This window comes from Lepisosteus oculatus, chromosome 17 (assembly GCF_040954835.1).
Source record: "Lepisosteus oculatus isolate fLepOcu1 chromosome 17, fLepOcu1.hap2, whole genome shotgun sequence".
NCBI lineage: Eukaryota > Metazoa > Chordata > Actinopteri > Semionotiformes > Lepisosteidae > Lepisosteus > Lepisosteus oculatus.
Genome location: NC_090712.1, coordinates 6,881,711 through 6,901,997, shown reverse-complemented (window position 1 = coordinate 6,901,997; position 20,287 = coordinate 6,881,711). Strand labels below are relative to the sequence as shown.

Sequence of the window (20,287 nt, the reverse complement as noted above, 5' to 3'; positions counted from 1 at the left end):
AATTCCACAAATCCTTCTACACCTAATTTCAGTGCATTGTTTTTTCCAATATGCTTGTCTTTTGCAGAAGTATCTCAAAACTGTATCGGGGCATGAAAACAGCAGCTCTCCTGTCTTGCGTAATTTTCATATACACTGTACACTGTTTTGTGCACATAATATATTAGGAACAGGGAAAGGTTTATTTCATGCTGAAAGAAAAAGAAAAAAGACGCAACGTTTCGGCTGTGGAGCCTTCTTCAGGTGGCTGTCTCCTTTCTTTTCCTTTGCAGCCCATGCAGCTACGTACTTGAACTTCATAATATATTAGTATACATAACAGATTAGAACCTGCTCTTCTCTCTGGGCTTCCATTGTCAAGATACAGACATACCTGCCCATTGTAAGTCCTCAGTACAAAGCAGCTATGTTGGAAAACACCCACTGTTGCCATAATGGAACCGTTTTCCATCTTTTTGATCCAGGCAGCAATTAACATTGCTCAACACAAGCTAGTGCCTGCAGAATGAGTGGCGCAGTGTTTTCAGCTGGCTGGGCTGGCACTGAGGAAGGTCAGAGGTTCACACCACAGTACAAGCACTCACAAGGTGCCAACTTTGAGAGGCTGCTTGATGTACAACCAGGAAATAGAGGGCAGCTGGCAGGGACTCCATCCACGTCCTAAAGCAGATCTACCAAAACAACAGTCTCTGGACTATTACAAGGTGGGTACTGTGAGGTTTCATTGGCTCCAAAGACTCATGTTTCTTTATGAGGTGTCCTCCTGCTCTTTACTGAAAAGAAGTGACAGCAAAGTAGAAAAGTTTAGTGTACCTAAATGTACATTACAGTTTATGACCTAAAAGCGTTAATGCACACATATATAAAATAATGCATGCCGTTTAATGCGTCTCCGTTTTTAAATTGCTATATCAACAGGATAGCTTAAAACTAATTGTTATTGCATGTTAATCTGTCTTGATGCCTTAAAGACACAGGTGTTTGTGCTTTTGGAATACACATTTGATTTAACCTTCCTGTGAATTGATCAAGTAATAAAAACTGCATGAGATTTTAAATTAATTAAGCTGCACAGATCAAAAGCTGGCAAAACCCAAACAAGAAGAAATTCGAAGTGTCAACAATTATGTTTAACTTCAGAACTGTCAGAATTTAAATCCTGCATTATTAACATCAAATTTACACAGTGCTAAAAAACTTTAGGAAAAAGAGAAGCTGAAGTCATTAAAGTAGAGGGGAAATCACTCATTATGTTAAATTATTTCCTTTTTGGAAAGAATTTGCTACAATTACAGTCACAGATACCCTATTGTATATGATGAAGCTTGTTTCTTTGTATTGACATTTCACTGGTTTCCAAAGTCCAGCCCTGAAAAGGATTTTACAGTCCTTCATACTTACTTTAAGGTTTGGTGTTTATGTTGAAAACTCATTATGAAATAACTTATTTTTTTTACTGCATAATGTAACTTTAAAGAAACCAGGCACTGTTTGCTAACTGGTATTCAGCAGAATATGTCACAGGGCAAAAAACAAATTATTGTCAATTCTTAAAGCTCGCAAGTTAAGTAACATTTAATCCAATATTGTCTGAGTATTTGTTGAAGTAGAGTTTGCAAAAATTGCCAAGGACCTACAGGCTCAATTGTGCTATAAAAATCTATTAAATTGCTATTAAAGTCTAATTTATTCTGAAGAATGCAATGCATAAAATTAGTTGGATTTTAGGATATCTCGGTACTTATACAAAACTGAAGGGGCACATACTTCAATCAGATATTGTAGTCCAGTCCAAGAGACCACACTGCACGTTTTTATGTTTTCAGTGTTTCTCCAACCAAACATAAATAGCAGCTTCAATTTTCTACATGAGAGCACCTCTTTACTCCTCCCATGATACTGTATAAAGAGTCTGGTGCTCTTCTCGAAAGAGAGAAACAATGACCGTGCCTTAACCAGAGAACAAGACCGTTGATTGGCACCTGTGAAAGTCACAAGGACAGAAACCATTCTTGGCTCCTAGTTAGCAAGTGACAGGAGGTTTTGATTTATTGTGGCCACACAATGACTCTGGGCTCACTTTCTCATCCCTAAGCTGTATTCTGAAGCAGAAGGCCTCAAGACAAAAAGTGAACTTATCCTAGAATTGCAGCTGCAGATGGATAGATCCCATTCAGCTGAACTGAAACGCAAAGAAATCAATTATTACAAGCCCTTTTCGGTTAGGCATCAGACTTACAGAGGCTGGTTCTTGTATAAATGAGGCAAAAAGGTTACACCATGTTTATGGCAATCAAATTAACACTGTATGTTCTATGTAATTTTTTTACTTTTCTTCAAAATTAGGTAAATCTTAGTTTTAATTTTTGAAGATTATATGACAAGGAATTAAGGATACTCACAGAACATTACCCTATTTTATTTTCCCACAAGAACTAGATGTGAAAATGACACAATTCTTCTAACTTTTAGAAGCTCTGCGCTGTGGATTTCTTACTGTTCAACCTTGTGTGACATTAACATGAATGAAACTCAAAACAATTCAAAGGAAACCTGAAGCTAGAAAAATATATAGTAAAGGAGCAAGGGCGGTATACAGAGTCCACATTCATTTTTACCAATCTACAGTCTGAATGCTTTGTCCATCACCAAAATGATTGACAAAATTAGCAGACAGATGGGCTGGTGATTGGGGATAAATATGATTCATAAGATATCTTTTCATCCACACTTTGCAAGTTAAGAAGCCAATACTTCCTATCACACTCCAGGTGAGTGATTTCTCACTCTGCTCTTCGCAAAACAGCATCTTTCATTGCTTACTGTTGCACTGCTCACAACTACTGCTGTGTCTCTTAACTTTCCTGGTAGTTCTGGCTAACCATAAAGCAACGCCTGAGAGTGTCAGGGCTTTGTCAAAAGTCTTCATTTTGGGGTCTCGGGGATAATCTCCTATTGTCCCTCACACCCAGCGTGATAGTTAACCCTTCAAGCTGGAAATAGGGATTGTCTTTGTCAGCAAGACTGTGATGCAAAAATCAACATAATTTACACACAGGAAAAAGGATGTCACAAAGCCTGTAGACAAACCCTCAAGGAAAGACAATAGTGACTAAGGAAATTGGTGTATTTTGTATCTGCTGTACACTTATTTTACACATTTGTTAAAGCAACTCCAATTTTAGAAACTGTAATTGTATGCTTTGAAAGCTGAAAGCAAACATAACATCACAGTGCAGATAAAATGCAAATAGATACCACTAAAATCAATTGTAAACAATTCAGAATAAATTCTAAATAGTTTATTATTACATTTGAATAGAATGTTTAAATATTGTTACAGCTCCTAGGGTCTAACTGCATGCTAATGTCCGCAGAAGCAGGTATAATATGTTCAGTAGTTTGGCCAAACCCTAATTCAGAGTGGGGTTGCAGCACGGTTTGAATTAGTTTGCTTTCTTGGCCTTGCCTGACTGAGGAGTAAGACCACCTGTCTGTGAGGTTGTCGGATCCCCTGTTGAGGAGTGAACCAGGGAGCCACTGGAACCAGCACAACTCACAGAACTCTACAAAAACCTCTTCCGTGTAAATAATCCCCTGTAATAAATACCCAGGAATTTACAGAATACAGCAATGCAAAATACAGAATTTATTTTTCATAGGTACTGTCATTTCAGACATCCTAGATCCATTTTTTATTAAAATGAATAACCAGTCACAAATCCCATTGAATAAGTACAGTTACAGCATTGACGTGAAAATCAGACTAGTACCAGAATCCTATAGCGCCGTGCGCACTAGGTACTAGACAGTACATGATCCATTATAACTGAGACGAAAGAATGTGCATAAAACACAAACGAATGAACACAAATGTTAATGTTTTAACATCGATTTAATCATTTCTAAAACGGACTTTACTGTTTTATTGATACTGGAGTTTTAGAAAGAGCTTATCATTGTCGTGGTGCAAGTGTTCCGCTGCCTGGAGCGCATTGTCTTGCGGTGCGCGTTCAGTTTCAGCACCTTGGACAGTCCAGGAGCAGTTCGCTCAGTCAGTGCGCTCAGATCTTTCTTGGGGCGACGATGTGCCCTGAAGGTGAGAAAACAACGTGTTGTTTTAAATATTAATTATTTTAAATGTTTCTCTGAAGCTCTACTTCATGAAATATAATTAGCCGTACAAATAAAGTTCTTTGTCATCTGTAGATACATGATACCATTATTCGTATTTAACGACAAACTTGTAAAGCTACACTTAAAGACTTGGAAATACAGTATAGTTTTAGTTCCAGCAAGTGGCTTAAGGGGACATATTTAATATTAATGCTTTAATATCATGTGAATGGGCGATATCTGCAATGCAGTACAGATCATGTTCCTTTTTGTCATTTGAAACGATTTAAGTCCATTATTTTCCCAAAGATTGACTTGAATTAGAATTTAGCGTCTTTGTATCTGTAACATATTTTTTGGGTGGAAAGTAGCAAATGCTGAATAAGGTCTAATTGCTAGTGAAGATGATTAAAGCAACATATCTGTCTTCAAAGACTGCACTTTGCTTTTCCGTATATACAGTTTAGGTGGATGATCAGAAGTCTGTAGATTGGATATTCACACGAACACATATCTATACGCTAGTAAAACTACAATATCCAGAAGAAGAATATTGAGAGCGCATAAAGGCATTCTTAAATGCAAATTTTCTTTTCGATAATATGCCATGTTATATCCAACTCTGGGAAAGAAACCTTTCATGGCGACGAGACATTTGTCAGTTAGTTTTTAACACGGCGATTTCTTTGTGCCTTGCCATCAACGTTTTATCTCCTGGCGAAAATTGGATTACAATCACGCACGTCATCCTCGTGGACTGCAAATGGTGCAGCAGTGGATATTTTTAGCCTGGATTAGGACATAAGAATCGGAAAAGGTTTTTTTTTTTTTACAGAAGACGCGGAACACGCTGTCTTCTCCAAAACCAGCTGCACCCGGGCTTTCTCAGAAGTGTTATCTGGTACGACAGGACCAAATCATACTGTGGCAACCAAATCGTTCAGAAGCAAGCATGTCACTGAAAAATACTTTACAAGTGGCCAACATTGCATGGAGAAACAATAATATCAGCCTTCTGAATAAAGACCCTCCTCTTTCAGAACAAGGAGAGACCATCATCGGAGTATACCTGTTGATTCTAGGTGGGTATCTAAAGTTGATTACACTGTTCGCTAGGAGTAAAACTGCTACATTATGTACACACTGTATAGCTCAACACGAGTCACAAGATTTTGATTTTTCTGATTCTTTCTATAATGCAATATTTTCCATTTAATTTTGTAGGTCTTGTTTGGAGGTGTGTTAATGCTTCACTGGAACTGTACTGTATATCTCGTTTCACTTTTTTTTTACCGCCAAGATAAATCATACTGTATCGTCTCCATATTAATTTGTACCTTTTTCTGTTTTAACTTCCTATGTGTCAGACAGTGCGGACTGACTATTGGTGTACTGAAAGAAGATTCTGCGATTCCTTACTCTACAATTGAATGTTTTGCAAAGTTTTTAAAAATCTGCTTTTGTTAGCTTGTGAATTGGTTAATTTCTTTCACGTTTCCGAAATGATTAAAAGAGAATGAATATTTAACTGAACTTGAGAAGAACGCACATTAAAAAAGTGAACATCTTTTTTTTGTGGCAAGGCTATATTGTTAGGTGTCCAGCTGCATAATACTAGCTATGAAGGACTAGACTTAAGCCTGATTAATACTTTACCTCCAGACATAATTGTTATGGTAATCCTTACAGTCTTGGTTCTACAAAATAATGGTGAGGAGGTTCATGTTCATGCAGAGATTTGTAGTCCTCTGTTGCTGTAGCTGACCATTTGGTTTGACCAGCATTGTGCATAGCTCGGAGAAAACATGAGAAGGTTTTGGATTGTAATCTGTCATCAGAGAGAAAGGGTAAAACAATCTTATTTTGAGCAGACTAAGTCAGTTTTATAGGAGGTACTGCATTTTATATTTTTAAAGACTTGCAGTCATTTTTTCTCTCTGTTCTATAATGTTAGTAGCTTGAAAACCTTTATCAGTCTGTTTCTTTCATTTAGAATTTGGGAAACAAAGTAAATGTCCACTGGGAGAAAGGCATTTATTTTGTTCAAAGGAATGGGCACCCTCTGTCATCAGCTAATGATACTCGCTAATTTATTAAACCCAACTACAGATTTTTATAGAGTCTCATGCCTTGATGCCTGTAGATTCCTTCATTCAAGATTTTAAGATTCTCTAGGACAAGCATGTGCTAAATAAATCGATTTGCATAAAAATACACTAAACATATAATAAAGAATATCAATTATTTTTATTTATCTTGTTATTTGAAATAACACTGTTTATGGAAATTCCTTCTAGCAGGTCTTAAAGTTCAGCCTCAAAGCTCCAGTTTATAAACATTTGGAACCCTGGTGACTTTTGGTTAAATTTGTTAATTTAAAATTAAGTTAATCTGTTGCTTTAAGTCAGGAATGGGCCATTGGTGGTAGTTGAGAGTTACAGCATCTTTGATATGTTTATTTCAGATTAACTTCACATTGTTTAACACACCAAACTGTCTGCTTCTGAGGTCAGGCTGCGAGGCACAGCACTGGCCAGAATGTTTTTGATGGCAGCTCTTCTAAATTGTGAGCACGATGCAGAAGCAAGATATCTCAAGGGTGAAAGGACCAGGTCATAAATATTTACATATCAATTGTAGGTCTTCTCTCAGTCCCATTACTCTGAATATTCCATGACTCCCATCGCTGACTTTTGAAAGATGCTTTTCATCACACGCGATTGCCTTGTTTCAGATTTTTTAAAGTAAATATGTGGAAACCAAGAGTAGTCCTGACACTACTGACACTAGAGATAGAATTTTTAGTGATACAAAACATTAATTATAGTTTCAATTCACTTTATTTATTTCACTTGTAAATTCACAGCTATAAGCTGTAAGTCCAATTGCTAGAGAAATTAAACATAACCACACTTCCTACTTCATGGGCTTTAAACCACTATACTAAGCACAGTTACAGACCAAAGATTCAGATTCAGATAGTGTCACTTGACAGTAGCCCTGTTTTTGATCCTGTCTTAAAGTATAGTATAATTCCACAAGCCCCCCATCTCTGCCACTTCAAACAGGAGGCAAGATTGTCCTGAAATGAAAGCCAGGATTTGCTCTTTTCTGTAGGCAGTCCAGGGTTTGTGGGGTTACACTAAAGAGGAAGGTCTTTCCTTCATATCCTGTCTGATCCGAGGATATTGACCTGCCCAGCAGGGATAAGTCGTGTGGTTAAGGCTCTGGACTGATAACTGAAAGGCTGTGGGATCATGTGTGGCACTACTGATTTACCCTTGAGCAAGACGTACTTAAAAAAGTGTAAAAATATTAAAGTAAGTATTGTGTGTGTTTGACTGACCCTAAATGTTGAGCAGTAGTGCCTTATAAATTTTACAATCCTGGTTTTATCAAAAAGTTTGGACAGAGCTTTAAACAAGATGAAGCAAATTCAAGCAATGGTACAGGCACACTGACTGTTGGGAACAACCAGAGAACAAAGGCAGGGAAATACAAGAACATTGTGAAGCACCGTTTGTAAGACACCAGTTTCTGAAGGGCTGTGGAAAATACTGTACATCATATGTGAGAATGATTTTGTTTGATAGCTTCTTCTTAGTATTAATATAATTGAACCTGATGAACATTAGGAAGGGCTATGAATATATATCATGTTTACACAAATTATGAAATACCATAGAAATATAATATAAAATATTTTAATAATGTCCAAGTGAATTTAGAACAAGCTCAGCCCTTTTGATTTTTTTGCCATTTGTAAATATGCTATTCTATTGCCTGATATAATTTCTTTAATAACAATATTGATTTCTAGACAGAAGAATTTAATGAATTCCCTTTGTGTTGTATGGGTCTCCATATGTTATGTCTGCATTAAGAAACAAAAAAATGCAGTCTGTATAATGGGATCACTTGTGTAGTCCAGAGATGTTCCATATTATGAGGTAAAATGACAAAGTTTGGGACTAAAGGGGAATGAGCAATTAACCATTCTCATATCTTTCTTAATATAAATCCAGTGGGAAACACCAGCACAGAGCATCACAATTTACCCATATAATTTATTCATAGTCTTTCAGCACCACATGGTTCGACTTGATGGCATAATTCTCCGGTCTCCAAGGTTGTCCAGTAGTAATGCCAGTTATTGTGATATCTCCAGGGCTTAACGGCTCAGCGCCCAAAACACAGACATAATAAGAATGAATGAAATGGGAGATGTGATTGAGCTAGACCCTTTGCAGTGAAGTAACCGAATAAATCAGCTGAGGGGAGTAAACAATAGACAAGCCTCAGCAGACTGTGCCTCTGTGTCCTCTCGCAGGCTGGCTGTCTTGGTTTGGAAACAGCATTGTGCTGTTCATCCTTTACAAACAAAGGGCCACCCTCCAGCCCACCGATTACCTCACTTTCAATCTGGCCATATCGGACGCCAGCATCTCCGTGTTTGGATACTCCCGAGGGATCATTGAAATCTTCAACGTCTTCCGAGACGGGGGCTTTATTATAACATCCATCTGGACGTGCCAGGTAAGGCAGTGTCGGTGCGAGTTCTGCAGCTGTGGGACTTTTTTTTAAAAAGGTCACTGTTTTTTATCTTATTTTTTATTCTAATGCAACTGAACATAAAACCAAATCAGTTGCAGATATACTGAAAGCATGGGAACAATTCCAAGAGCTATTCACCTCAATGTGAATGAATTGCCGCATAAAAGAGTTTCACACAAGGAACTCCTGAACCCTCCTACTTGTCCCTCTAATGGAAAAGCAGTGTGACAGTCCTGTTACTGAAGAGCAGAGAGACATTGACAGAGAGATTTTGCACACACGATGGGTAATATAGACAAATTTCAGTTTCACGAGGAATGAGGGCAGCCAAGGACTGTGTGAAATCACACGTGAATGAAGAATCACTTCTTGAGTTTTGGGAGACTTGGCTTCACCCACCTGTCTGAGGGCCAACCTCCAGGCCACAGGACAGGGAGGCTAGAAGCCTTGATGTTGGGTGAAAGGGCGACCCAGGGGTAGCTGCAAAGGTGGAGATGGGGTAGAGGAGGGTAACAAAACAAGCAAGGAAAAGGAGAGAGTGACGTGTGGTATATACAGGAATCTGCCTAATTACAGTACGTCAGGATTAGTTTATGGATTGCAGCAGCTGATCTTAATTAACCTGTCTTCCCTTATTCCTCCTGAACTCTCGTTAGAACTCCATTTAAAGAGGTAATAGATATTCATGTTCCTCACAGTCAGGCTTTCTGTGTTCTTTCTGGTGTGTGGTATAGAATATTGTATTACATGGAAGAAAGCAGAATCAGAGCTATCTGTATAGACACTGAAAGGGGAGCACGGCCCCAGCCTGGCTGTGATATGATTTTTCTTTTTGTCTCTTTTATTGCCTTTTAGGTCTTTTCCATACATCAAAACAACATTTTCCATGTAATAGTGAGGATAATCCAAACTGTATTCTACTTGACCAATTTTGTATTCCAGTGTAATGACCATAAATCTAACTCTATTTCAAGGAACATATGCTGTATAGTGTGTTTTAAGAGTACACAGTAACTATGTTTTTGGGAAATGAATATTAAATTGCTCTTAGTATTTTACAGCGCTGAGGAGGAGGGGGACCATTTAAGACTTCTAATTCTAGTCCCACAATTCATAGCAAATGCAGGCTCTTAAAAGACTCCATAAGGCTGAAAGACATTACTTTTAATTCACATACTACATATACTGTACCTCAATGTCACTTGTGAAAGCTGTCACGCCAATTAGCCCTAATATGACAAAGCAGTTGACCATGATTGTTCACCTATACCTTATGGATCAAATTACATTGAAGAATCAGTATACCAAGCTAAAAACTTCACAGTAATAAAAACTATTTAAATAATTATATATATATATGTATAAAGACATTAAAGAATTATCTCAGATCAGGCACTAGAAAATCCTCCATAAAGAGCAATTTCTTTATATCCAGCACTCTGGCCCATCTTTTTAAAACATTTTAAAGATACTCATAAGACAAACTGAAATAAAGACAACTGTAATATTTAAGGTAAAAGTGATGAATTGACTTGAAGACATACCAGGTTTTAGAACTTTGAAATACAGAATGAAGCTGTATAAGAGCTGTAGAAGAAAACTACAAGGAACAGAATTTGCTCTATAAAACAGTGAATTGATGCTTTCATTAGAACATTTAAAATAGTAAGAAGAAAATGTTAACTGAACGAGTGTGCAAAGTGACATTCATGTACTGTAATAACAATGATTACCAGTTAATTAAATCCATCACAGGGATAAACTGTACATTTCCAAACCCACCACATAACTGTTAAATTAGCAGATATACCACCTTTTGCTACTGAAATTATGAAATATAAAAAAATATATTATAAAAGATTTGTGATGATGCTTAAGGTCCTCTCAACCACAGGTTATCACAATTCTGAGAAATCCCAGCCCACAAGAGCATTCACCCTGTATTTTGGTATTTTGGTGCTTTGTGTTGGATAAGTTGTTACTTTCTAACTTGTCACTGACTGCTCCAAATTGGCTGCTCACCACTGTGTTGTGTGCTGCTGATATTGTAGCTAATACTAGTGTAAAACCTTAACATCTTTCAAGGTCATTGTCCTTCTGTTTGTTTTTACCCCTTAAAGCAAAGGTGTAAAACATTTTGCAGTCAGAGTGAGGTTTTATTTCATTTCTCTTAACTTGCATTTTGAAGGTGTTCAGAATGGAATTTCTCACGTTACAATAACGTTTAATTCTTAATAATGCTGTTTCTACCATTACTGTACCTCCCCTTATTCCTTCAGAAGTAAAAAGACAGCAGTCTTATAAAAGACTTTAAATTGCATTCATTAACAATTTCTTCAAGCAATATTAAATGTTTCTATTTTATTTTGGCTGGAGATTGAGATAAAAGTAGTGCTGAAAATGAAAGGTCTATAAAGTTATTTGAATGAGCAGGCAGGTACACTCATGACACGTATTAACAGATTAGAACATTAGTCTGACAGGACTTGTGTGGGAACACTTGCTAAGAGCTCAGTGCAAATCTATGATGTGGTCTGTGGGTTTCACTAGTTTATTTGCATGTAATTTTCTATTATCTTGCAATAATACATGCATCAAAAGGATATTTTAGCTTCCACTTTTTCTCTACAAAGTGCCACTTAAACAACAAACTAAAGTTACCACAACCAAAAGACTACCTGAAGAAAACTAACTTATGCTTTCTAAAACAAGGTCGTTTTAAGATGTACTGTATACATAAACCGATATGTTGTTTTCAGAAAATATTACAAAAGGTGGAAAAAGTTAGAGGTCTGGAAGTTCAGGAACACATAACTACAATGCCATCACTGCTGTTGTGCCCTAGAGCAATGTACTACAGTCCACATGACAAATGTAGACCTGCAGTTCTGGGCGTAACATCTCAGAAGACTAGTATCCTGTGTCCAGGGGGGTCACACACTGTGGTAGGTTATGGCTTGATCAGCCACTCCTGGGGTGTCCAGTCCAGGCCCTGGAGGGCCAGCGGGACTGTGGATTTTCGTCCCAACTCAGCTCATAACAAGATAAACCAGCTGGTTACTCGGTTAAGTGGACTGATGTAGCAGCGCTGTTGCTTTAAAGAGACTTGAAAATCCTGCAGACCCCCCAGGGCCAGAGCTGGAATACCTCTGCTTTAGACTCAAGTATGGGCTTCACGTTTTTACCTTTCGTTTCACGGAGCCATTTGAAACCCACTGTGCCGACACTAAGAGCTATGCAAGCATGGTTCTGAAACATTATGAGTTTATTATGAACTTAGCAGCGGATTTTGCGTAACTGGTACAGCCATGAGAGTTTCGCATTTCCTTCCCATGGCCTTGCCTCCTCATTTACTGAGGACAGCAGGATCACTGCTTTTCCCACAGTGCCTCTGAATCACCACTGAATCCCCTGACAAGACAGTGAGCTGTATGGCTGTGGTTCAGTTATCAGGGATTTGAGCTAACAAGCGGAGCTGCACGGACATTGGCATTCATTCCTTGCCTTTTTCCTCCCTGTGCACTATGCATTCATTTTCCGCGAACATCACAAAGTATTAAGCTTAACTTTAATCAAGATCCAAAGTATGCGGTGCCGGCTTTGTTTTTTGATTGTTTGCTTCTATAACGTTAAGTTCAAACTGAGCAGCTAGCCCACTGAGATTCTTTCTCATTTGAATTTGAAGCATGCAAAAAGGGCAGGAAGGTCAATTATAATGAGTGGGAAAGCATTGCTGCTTGCAAGAGTCATGATACTAGATAGGCATAATAGCTACCTTTTACTTGTAACTTTTCCTAACTTGGAAAACTGCAAAGTAGCCCCAGCAAAATTGGCCAAGATATGTGGAATCCTTGTAATAGCCTAGTGCAACTAGAGATTTTAACAATAAAATGCTTGTACTGTATCTATAGTGCGCATATAGAAATGCTTTTATGATTACTTTGGGTTGATGTGTACCTAGGAATTATTTCGCAGAAGTAGTCAGGCATGTATTGCCTGCTTAATATGTCAGCTGGAAAAAACCTGTATTATCTGACATACCAGTTGTAAGATAAATCTGTCAAGCTGTCAGCTGTGCTGTATATGATGGATCATGACACAGGTAAGTCTAGGAGTTTGCTGGAGATTAGTTAGGTACGTAGCTGTAAGAAAAGCATGTGAGCACATGGATGACTGATTATGACAATGATCTCATTTTTAGTGTCCTCAGGCATATTTCCAAGAAGCACTGTTTGAACTGAAGGAACACAGACATTCGTGGATAAAGAATGAATCTCCTTGAATTTTGAGCTACCAGCATTGCTGAAGCAGTGGTGATATTATGTATTATTTATTTCCAGGTCGATGGTTTTCTCACCCTGCTCTTCGGTCTGGCCAGCATCAACACCCTGACTGTCATCAGTGTGACCAGATATATCAAGGGATGCCATCCTGTCAGAGGTAATGTCACATTTAATGCAGGCTTCTTATCCCTCTGATGCACAAATGGTGAAGTTTATTCATAGCATTTTTGTAATATGTATCTGATTTTATACATGTGTTTTTATTTACTTGATTTTCATCATTTTAAAATGTTGCAATGCATTTCTGCTTTATTTGCCCCATGTAACACAGCTTATACAAGCTAACTTAGGAAAATGTTGATTTTGGTTCTGTTTTTATGCTTATCATATTTGTTTATATGGTTCTAAGCTTAAAGGACATCAGCAGTTCTTCATTGTATCATCATGCTAGTCCTTCCATCCAAAAAAAAAAAGGCACTGCCAATGGTGCGTTTCAGGCGATGAAAAGATCAAGATCTTTCTTCTCGGTTAATATATCATTCATATAACAATTATCCCCAGTTTTCAAGCTTTCACCGATCCTCACAGACACAAGTGCCAGACTGTAATAAAGTTGCTGTATAGTGTATTATGGCATGTGTGCAATCAGACTAAATGACCCATGTGCTGCCATCTGAAAAAATATTTTCGTGCTGTTGAGAAGAACTGTGCTTGATGTCTCAGCTCCTTTAACATTTTTCATGGAAACCTTGTTACAGGATATGAAGAAAGAAGCAAGGGCAATACAGTCCATGAATACATAGTGAATTCCACTTATAAAATGAAAACCAGTCACCTGTACTAGTGCTGTGCGAGTGTTTAGATAAATTCTATGCTCTTTGCACACGCTACAGTATATATTGCTGTTGTAAGACATGAAAAAGGAGATGTTAGGTGCATGTACGTGCTGTAGCTCAAACAGTACAGTTATGGTGCCATGTGACAGAGAAAAAAATACATACTTGATTTAAAAACTGTAAAGAAATTCAAATGTTGTGCTCTTTTGTGCAAATTCTTTTTATTGTACTTTCATTCCCAACACTGCAAATCAACTGTCACTAATACCGTACATCCACTAATAAGTGTGTCTAAACAAGAGTATAAGTGCAAATGATTTTACTAAGTTCATGATTGTGTGAATTTTTTCAACAAAAGGTCTTTTCACTCACTAACAGGGCGCTCCTCCTTCCTCCTTCAGAGAAAAGTATTAATTATTTATAAAATGTCACAATCTGACATTCATAAGCCCTAAAGGAATGTGCCTCTATGTCCCCTTTCACATTCAGTGAGAAGAATTACAAGCCAAACATTTAATCTGGAAAGAATTCCTTTAGAATTTTAAGTAAAGTAGAAATGTGACTAAAAATGCTTATCAGAGAATTGTCTGGGTCTGTAGAAATAATAACTGCATTTTTCATCATTTTTAGAGGGACCTGCCTGTTGTACATTTTTATTTTAATATATTTAATTTTAATTATGCTGCAGAAATCTGTAAGTGCACATCTGGGGTGCACACCATGATAATAACAATACATACAGTACATGGGCTGTGATAGGACCATTTGTATTGGTTTCCTGCACCTGTTGGGATTACAGGGGGGTAATGACAAGGTGAATGAGTGTCTAGAGTCTTCTCATTGTTAATGCACTTATTTCTGCATGTTTTTAAATTCTTTCTGCAGCTCCCTGCATCTGCAACCACACCATCACCGTGTCGTTAGTGCTGATCTGGGCTGCAGCTCTCTTCTGGTCTGGAGCCCCTCTCCTGGGCTGGGGCAGCTACACAGGTCAGAGAATACAGCTGTGAATTAACTCTGATCGACACAGAGTCATTTTGCATTGTTCCATCATTTTGATATCCATGTATTTCCATTATGTACCTTTAAAACGCTGCTCAGTTTCAATGTTTGCCTTTTTTTACTTGATACTGAAAGACACATAGTAACCACTAATGCTTCCATTTTAAAATTCACTTCGAATGTCTAAGTATGATTCAGCTTTCAGTGTTCAATATTTATGCTTTGAAGCAGACATGCTAGATGACTCCATTCTCCCACAAAGAAAATCCATCACATCTAGCAAACCTGCAAACCAGTTACACAAAATTCTTATTTTTACACTAACAGAACATTACCACCTTGCTTTTTTCACTCTTTAAAAAGAAAGCGCGCTAAACCTTCCATGTTTTTTTTTCTGTCTCATCAGACCGAGGATATGGTACCTGTGAGATTGACTGGGCCAAAGCCAACTACTCCACCATTTACAAATCCTACATCGTGTCCATTCTAATCTTCTGCTTCTTCCTGCCTGTGCTGGTGATGATCTTCTCCTACGTGTCCATCATCCGGACCGTGAAGAGCAGCCATGCCCTGGGGGCAGACGGGGACCTGACGGACAGGCAGAGGAGGATGGAGAGGGATGTGACCAGGGTGAGTGCTCAACGAGCAGCCCGGGGGCAGAGCCAGAGGACAATACGATTCTGACACACTGGCCCTCTCCCCACCCAGCCTCAGAGGTGTCAAGGCTGATCAAGGCCTCCTAATAATGCAGCCACCTGTAACTGGCTTCATGACTCTGCTCCTCTCCCCACTGATAGCTGGTGTGTGGGGAGTGTAACGGTGCACTATGGCTGCACACTGGTGGTGGTGGAGGGGATCCCCATTACCTGTAAAGCGCTTTAAGTGGAGTGTCCAGAAAAAAGGAATTATTTTTATATATCAACCAGCTGTTTCTTGAAGGGACCCAGGTTATCAGCTTCAACGATGTGGCTGAGTAGCTTGTTTCATACACCTACTGTACATTTATCCGAACCTTTGGGTAAAGAAGGGCCTCCTGTTGTTGGTTTTAATATACTTCTATTTGGTTTCCATTTGCAGTATGGCCTCTGGTTTGTGTTTTTGAAAAAGAATGGAGTCTGTGTTTTTAAACAAGGGATCATTTTTATTTATTAGCTTGGAAGTATAATACATGCAACATGGCTGTGCATCTTTCTTTGAAGGACTCCAGGATGATACATTGACTCCCACTGGAGTAAGGAACTGCAGGAGTTTGTAAGAAGTCTGAACCAGTGTACCACTGTACACACTTTAAGGAATATCCAACAGCAAAGCCTATCATTTCAGTGATTTATGACTCGGAACTCCAAAACCTGTAATTAATTAAAAACCAAGGCTTGGCAAATGTGGTATTCTGCTCAGTAGAAGAGCAATAAATAATGAACTTACTTCACTTGAAAAGTGGTAAGTGAGCATTGAACTGATAACTGAAGTATGATACAACTGTTTGGAAAGGTATTAGAAGGATAATTCAGAAACAGAAGCTTGCTGTACATTAGCCAGTGGTCTGTGGTTTAAAAACTCATTAAGGCACAATGCTTTGCTAAAGCCCTTGAGGGATAAATCTGCCATTTATGGCACCTAATCAATGGAGCGTAAACTTCAGTTTGTCTTAAAGTATGACTTTTATTCTTTGTATTGCTTTACAGGGATACTAAGGTAATAGAGAGCATTGTTAATGAGGTCTGTTGCTTTCTCCACCACCTTAAAAAACCCCAAGGTAACACAAACCCTCCTGTTCCAGGTGTCCGTCGTGATCTGCACAGCCTTCATCGTGGCCTGGTCACCCTACGCCGTGGTCTCCATGTGGTCGGCCTGGGGTTTCTACGTCCCCAACATCACCAGCATTTTCACCCGGCTCTTCGCCAAGTCTGCCAGCTTCTACAACCCCCTCATCTACTTCGGCATGAGCTCCAAGTTCCGCAAGGATGTGAGGGTGCTGCTGCCCTGCGCCAGGGGGGGCAAGGACAGCGTCAGGCTCCGGCGCTTCAAGCACCTGAAGCCCAGGGCGGAGGCCCAGCAGCCCAGCAAGGAGCCCCAGCCCGGGGAGGAGGTCAAGCCTTCTCCCAGCCCGGACTCCGGCGTTGGGAGCCCCTCCAACACCCCTCCCCCCGAGAACCAACAGGTCTTCTTCATTCCCCTGCCCCTGGAGTCGGAGACCCCCGAATTCGAAAGCGACAGACTCTAAAAACTGGACTCTCGTGTTGTCATTTTTTTCCCCAAGTGGTTACAGGGTTATTTTTCATTCTGGGGAATATATGTGCAGTGATGTTGAATGGTAATGTGGTTTGCACGTTATGTTTTTTTTTTGTTGGTTTGCTTTCCTCTCTTTTTCCTCACATTGCCCAGGGCAATGATCAGAGGCTTACGTGCGCCCAACGCCAAGGAGATTGAATCGTGGGAGATGCAAATCTTAAAACAGACAACAACACGAGCACAACAGACATGGCAACTTCTCACAGACTGGCTTGATGCAGACAAAGGCTGCTACCTCTACCATTTAGTTGGAGCTCATGTTGGATGGTTCTAGTTCTTTGGAGGATTACTTATTTTAATAAGGCAAGGCTCTGTGCGTCTCTATAATGGTCAACTGTGCCAGATCTATTAAAATCTAGCAAAATGTTTTGTTATGATGGTTTCTCATTAAAGGAGTTAAAAGGTGTTAAGGTTTTGTAACCCTTCACAGATTTTTTACTTTTTAATATCTGCTTCTTAAGTCTATCATTCTTTTGTGGGTGCAATGGGGGGCTACAATGTGAGTATATTTTGCCATTAGGAAACTATAAAGGTCAACAGCTTTACCTTTAATGTTATTCAGTAAACAAAAGCCAGAAAGAATGAGTCACATAAACACCTTTGTGTGAAGATCACAATTAATTTTATGCATCATATCTGTATCCCTGTTAGACGGCAGAGTCTAAGGTTTTGTGTTCTACCAGTTGCTTTGTAAATTGCTTAGAGAAATACAGTGTGTTCTGATACTAAATCTTATTTGCTTTGATGTGTTTCTTTGCCATTAGATTGTGGATAAGCTGAACATGTTGATAGAATCAGTGGTTACTTCTTACCACCAAGCATACATTAATATCAGCATCTAATATGGATTCTTTCTCACTTTTTTTGCTGGCTGACTTGGTTGTTGCCAAAATAAATTTCTAGGCTTCCACACAAGTCCCAGTTCATCTGTTAGTCACTTGTCCCGCACAGATATTATGGGCCAGTCCAGATTGTGGCTAACCTAATATTAACGATGAACGCTGGGTTTTAAAGGGGTGGTGTGTCTGCAAGGGAAACCTTGTGATACTGCTCTCCACTCTTGCTGTTTGCTCAGTGGAAAAAAACAAGCAATTAGTAATATCCCTGAAGAAATAAACTCATCATATCTGGTTAAAGCTCAGCATGTCCAACTAAACACAAAATGCACTGAATAGTTGGTGCAAGAATGAGTGAAAACTTACCACTTCTTCTTGCCACAAAAGCCACAGAAAGCAGGAATGAGTGTCCGCTTTCTGAAAAACAATCAAGCTCAGAGTACAAGAGGTTATTACAATCTGTGCTTGACTTAAAGATAGTAATGTAATGAATCAGTAATCCAGCAACGTGATGAAAATAACATCATACATTTACATGGAGCTATTTCTTCCATAGCGTCTGTGAAAGACTGTCAGCTGAAATAATAATTTCTTAGACTTGAGAACACATTTGGAGTATACACTCCTACATTCTTCAACTACAAAATTATACAGTGTTGCATTTTTGTTACATCAAAAAAATAATAATGACTAGGCATATAGACTGATGCGTTTTAGTTTTTGGCCTTGTTTCTCTGCGATTCTAACTAGTGTGGGATAAATCCTACACAATCTGAGAGGCATCAGATCAAGGCTGCTCTGTAACTGTTCTCTGAGAGTCTGCTGGTGTACCTGCAGACTGCAAGAGGTCAGTCAATGAAAACTCTATAAAGGCAAGAGAGACCAAAAAGAAATAGGAGATTTATTCTGCTTTAGCCTTGAGATCTCACTCCCTATCCTAAAAGTGCCTTGTTGACCTTGGCTTTATTGGCCATGTAAAAAAGACCTTGTTATAGATATAACAAGTACTGTATAGTCCCTAGTTATAAATATATACTGTACTTTATAGAGTTTGAAGACAGGCATATATAAGCCACCACATTGTTTTAGTACATCAAAGAACCCAGACTGGATTTTTGCTGTAAAGCCAGTCCAAAAAGTGTTGCTCTTAAAAGACACTAGATGCTTAAAATTAGAGTTTTGTTATCCATACCTTCTCAATGGCCTGGGGTATGTTTCCTGCAGAATTGTTCATCCACGGGCCTGTTGACTGACAGGTAGGGAAAACAGAGAGAAGAGCTGCCTGTATTTAACCACAAATGGAGGTATGGGAGAATTACTGGAGGTGTGACAATACACTCTGAAGTCCTGCAATGGGTAATTATATACAAGCCAAGGCCATAATCAAGGTGCAATGAGCTTTTATTGTTGCAATAAAGACTATTGAAACAAAATGTCAGTAAGATCTAACACACTCACATCCTGCTCCAGACACTTCTACCTTCTTTTAATCTCTCACATGACCGTCTCTGTTTGTCTCATTTCAGCACTTAGCAGGTTTTTTCTGCAAATCCTTGTAAGTCACTCGGTTTCCTGCAGCCCTGCTCTGACAAAAGCCGTGAAGGGAGATAAATGACATGTTTTAATTCCAACATGTTTTACCCACAGTACGGTCTTTGCTTTCAGAGTGCTTCCAAAGGATCTCCATGCAAAACCCCATAGTGATTGCTATTCACTCCTCACATCGGGTACTGAATTTGATTTTGTTTTGTTGTTTTGTTGTACGGAATTGCTAAGAAGTGTTGTCAAAATAAAGAATGTTCTGAATACTTGTAAACACATGCAACACTCTTTGAACTCAGGGCTAATAAACAGAGCTCTTTGCTGACCAGCAGTGGGACATTTGGACTCAGATCTACAAAAGTCAACAATTCAGTTAAGAGATGCCAGTGGAAAATACAGAGGTGGCTGCCTATGTTGTTGCAAGTTCACGGACATTACTCCCTCATGGAAAGTATTTTTCTTGGAGTATAAAGACTTCTTGTTTACCAGTGAGTCAAATCCAGGGCATTTCCCTAATATCAGGGAAGGTTTGTTCCAGGTCATGATCAGTGCTTATGGAACAGGGAGCAGTGCACTGAGAGAGTTACAGAAGTGACATTACCCTCCTCTGAAATCTAGACAGTCTTCTGGCCTGGCAGAAGTTATCCACTGTCTCAGGAGTACTGCTGTGTGTGCTTGGAGCTTGCACGCAACTGGGTTCGAATCTTGGCAGGGGTAAGAAGAACTGTGCATGTCACACTCACACATGATACTGTGTGATATGTGAGCCATACTTGTTAAACTGTTCTGCAGAGGGGTAAGTGAAAATTGGTTGTTCTTCTGTAAA

General features: G+C 39.0%; 2 protein-coding genes across 3 annotated transcripts in view; both read left to right on the top strand.

The window, feature by feature from the left end:
* The first annotated feature begins 4,347 nt into the window (after nt 1-4,347).
* opn6a (opsin 6, group member a) lies at nt 4,348-17,816 on the top strand. The gene is made up of 6 exons (XM_006638716.3): nt 4,348-5,198; nt 8,447-8,652; nt 13,011-13,110; nt 14,675-14,779; nt 15,198-15,421; nt 16,572-17,816. The coding sequence occupies exons 1-6, from the start codon at nt 5,069-5,071 to the stop codon at nt 17,013-17,015; spliced, it is 1,209 nt and encodes a 402-aa protein (XP_006638779.2). The 5' UTR covers nt 4,348-5,068; the 3' UTR covers nt 17,016-17,816.
* Nucleotides 17,817-20,020: 2,204 nt separating this feature from the next.
* Nucleotides 20,021-20,287, top strand: part of vit (vitrin) — a 30,777-nt gene continuing 30,510 nt past the window's right edge. Inside the window, exon 1 of one of the 2 annotated variants that reach the window (XM_015362726.2) lies at nt 20,021-20,175. The gene's annotated coding sequence lies outside the window, so the exon portion shown is untranslated. Of the gene's footprint in view, nt 20,258-20,287 lie in introns of both variants that reach the window. The other variant, XM_069179893.1, reaches the window with a different exon arrangement.

Bases quoted from the DNA above. Each gene is read 5' to 3' on its own strand.
- opn6a (XM_006638716.3), top strand. From the start codon at position 5,069: ATGTCACTGAAAAATACTTTACAAGTGGCCAACATTGCATGGAGAAAC. The intron at 14,780-15,197 runs GTCAGAGAATAC...CTGTCTCATCAG, and splicing joins GGGCTGGGGCAGCTACACAG to ACCGAGGATATGGTACCTGT. The intron at 15,422-16,571 runs GTGAGTGCTCAA...CTCCTGTTCCAG, and splicing joins TGGAGAGGGATGTGACCAGG to GTGTCCGTCGTGATCTGCAC.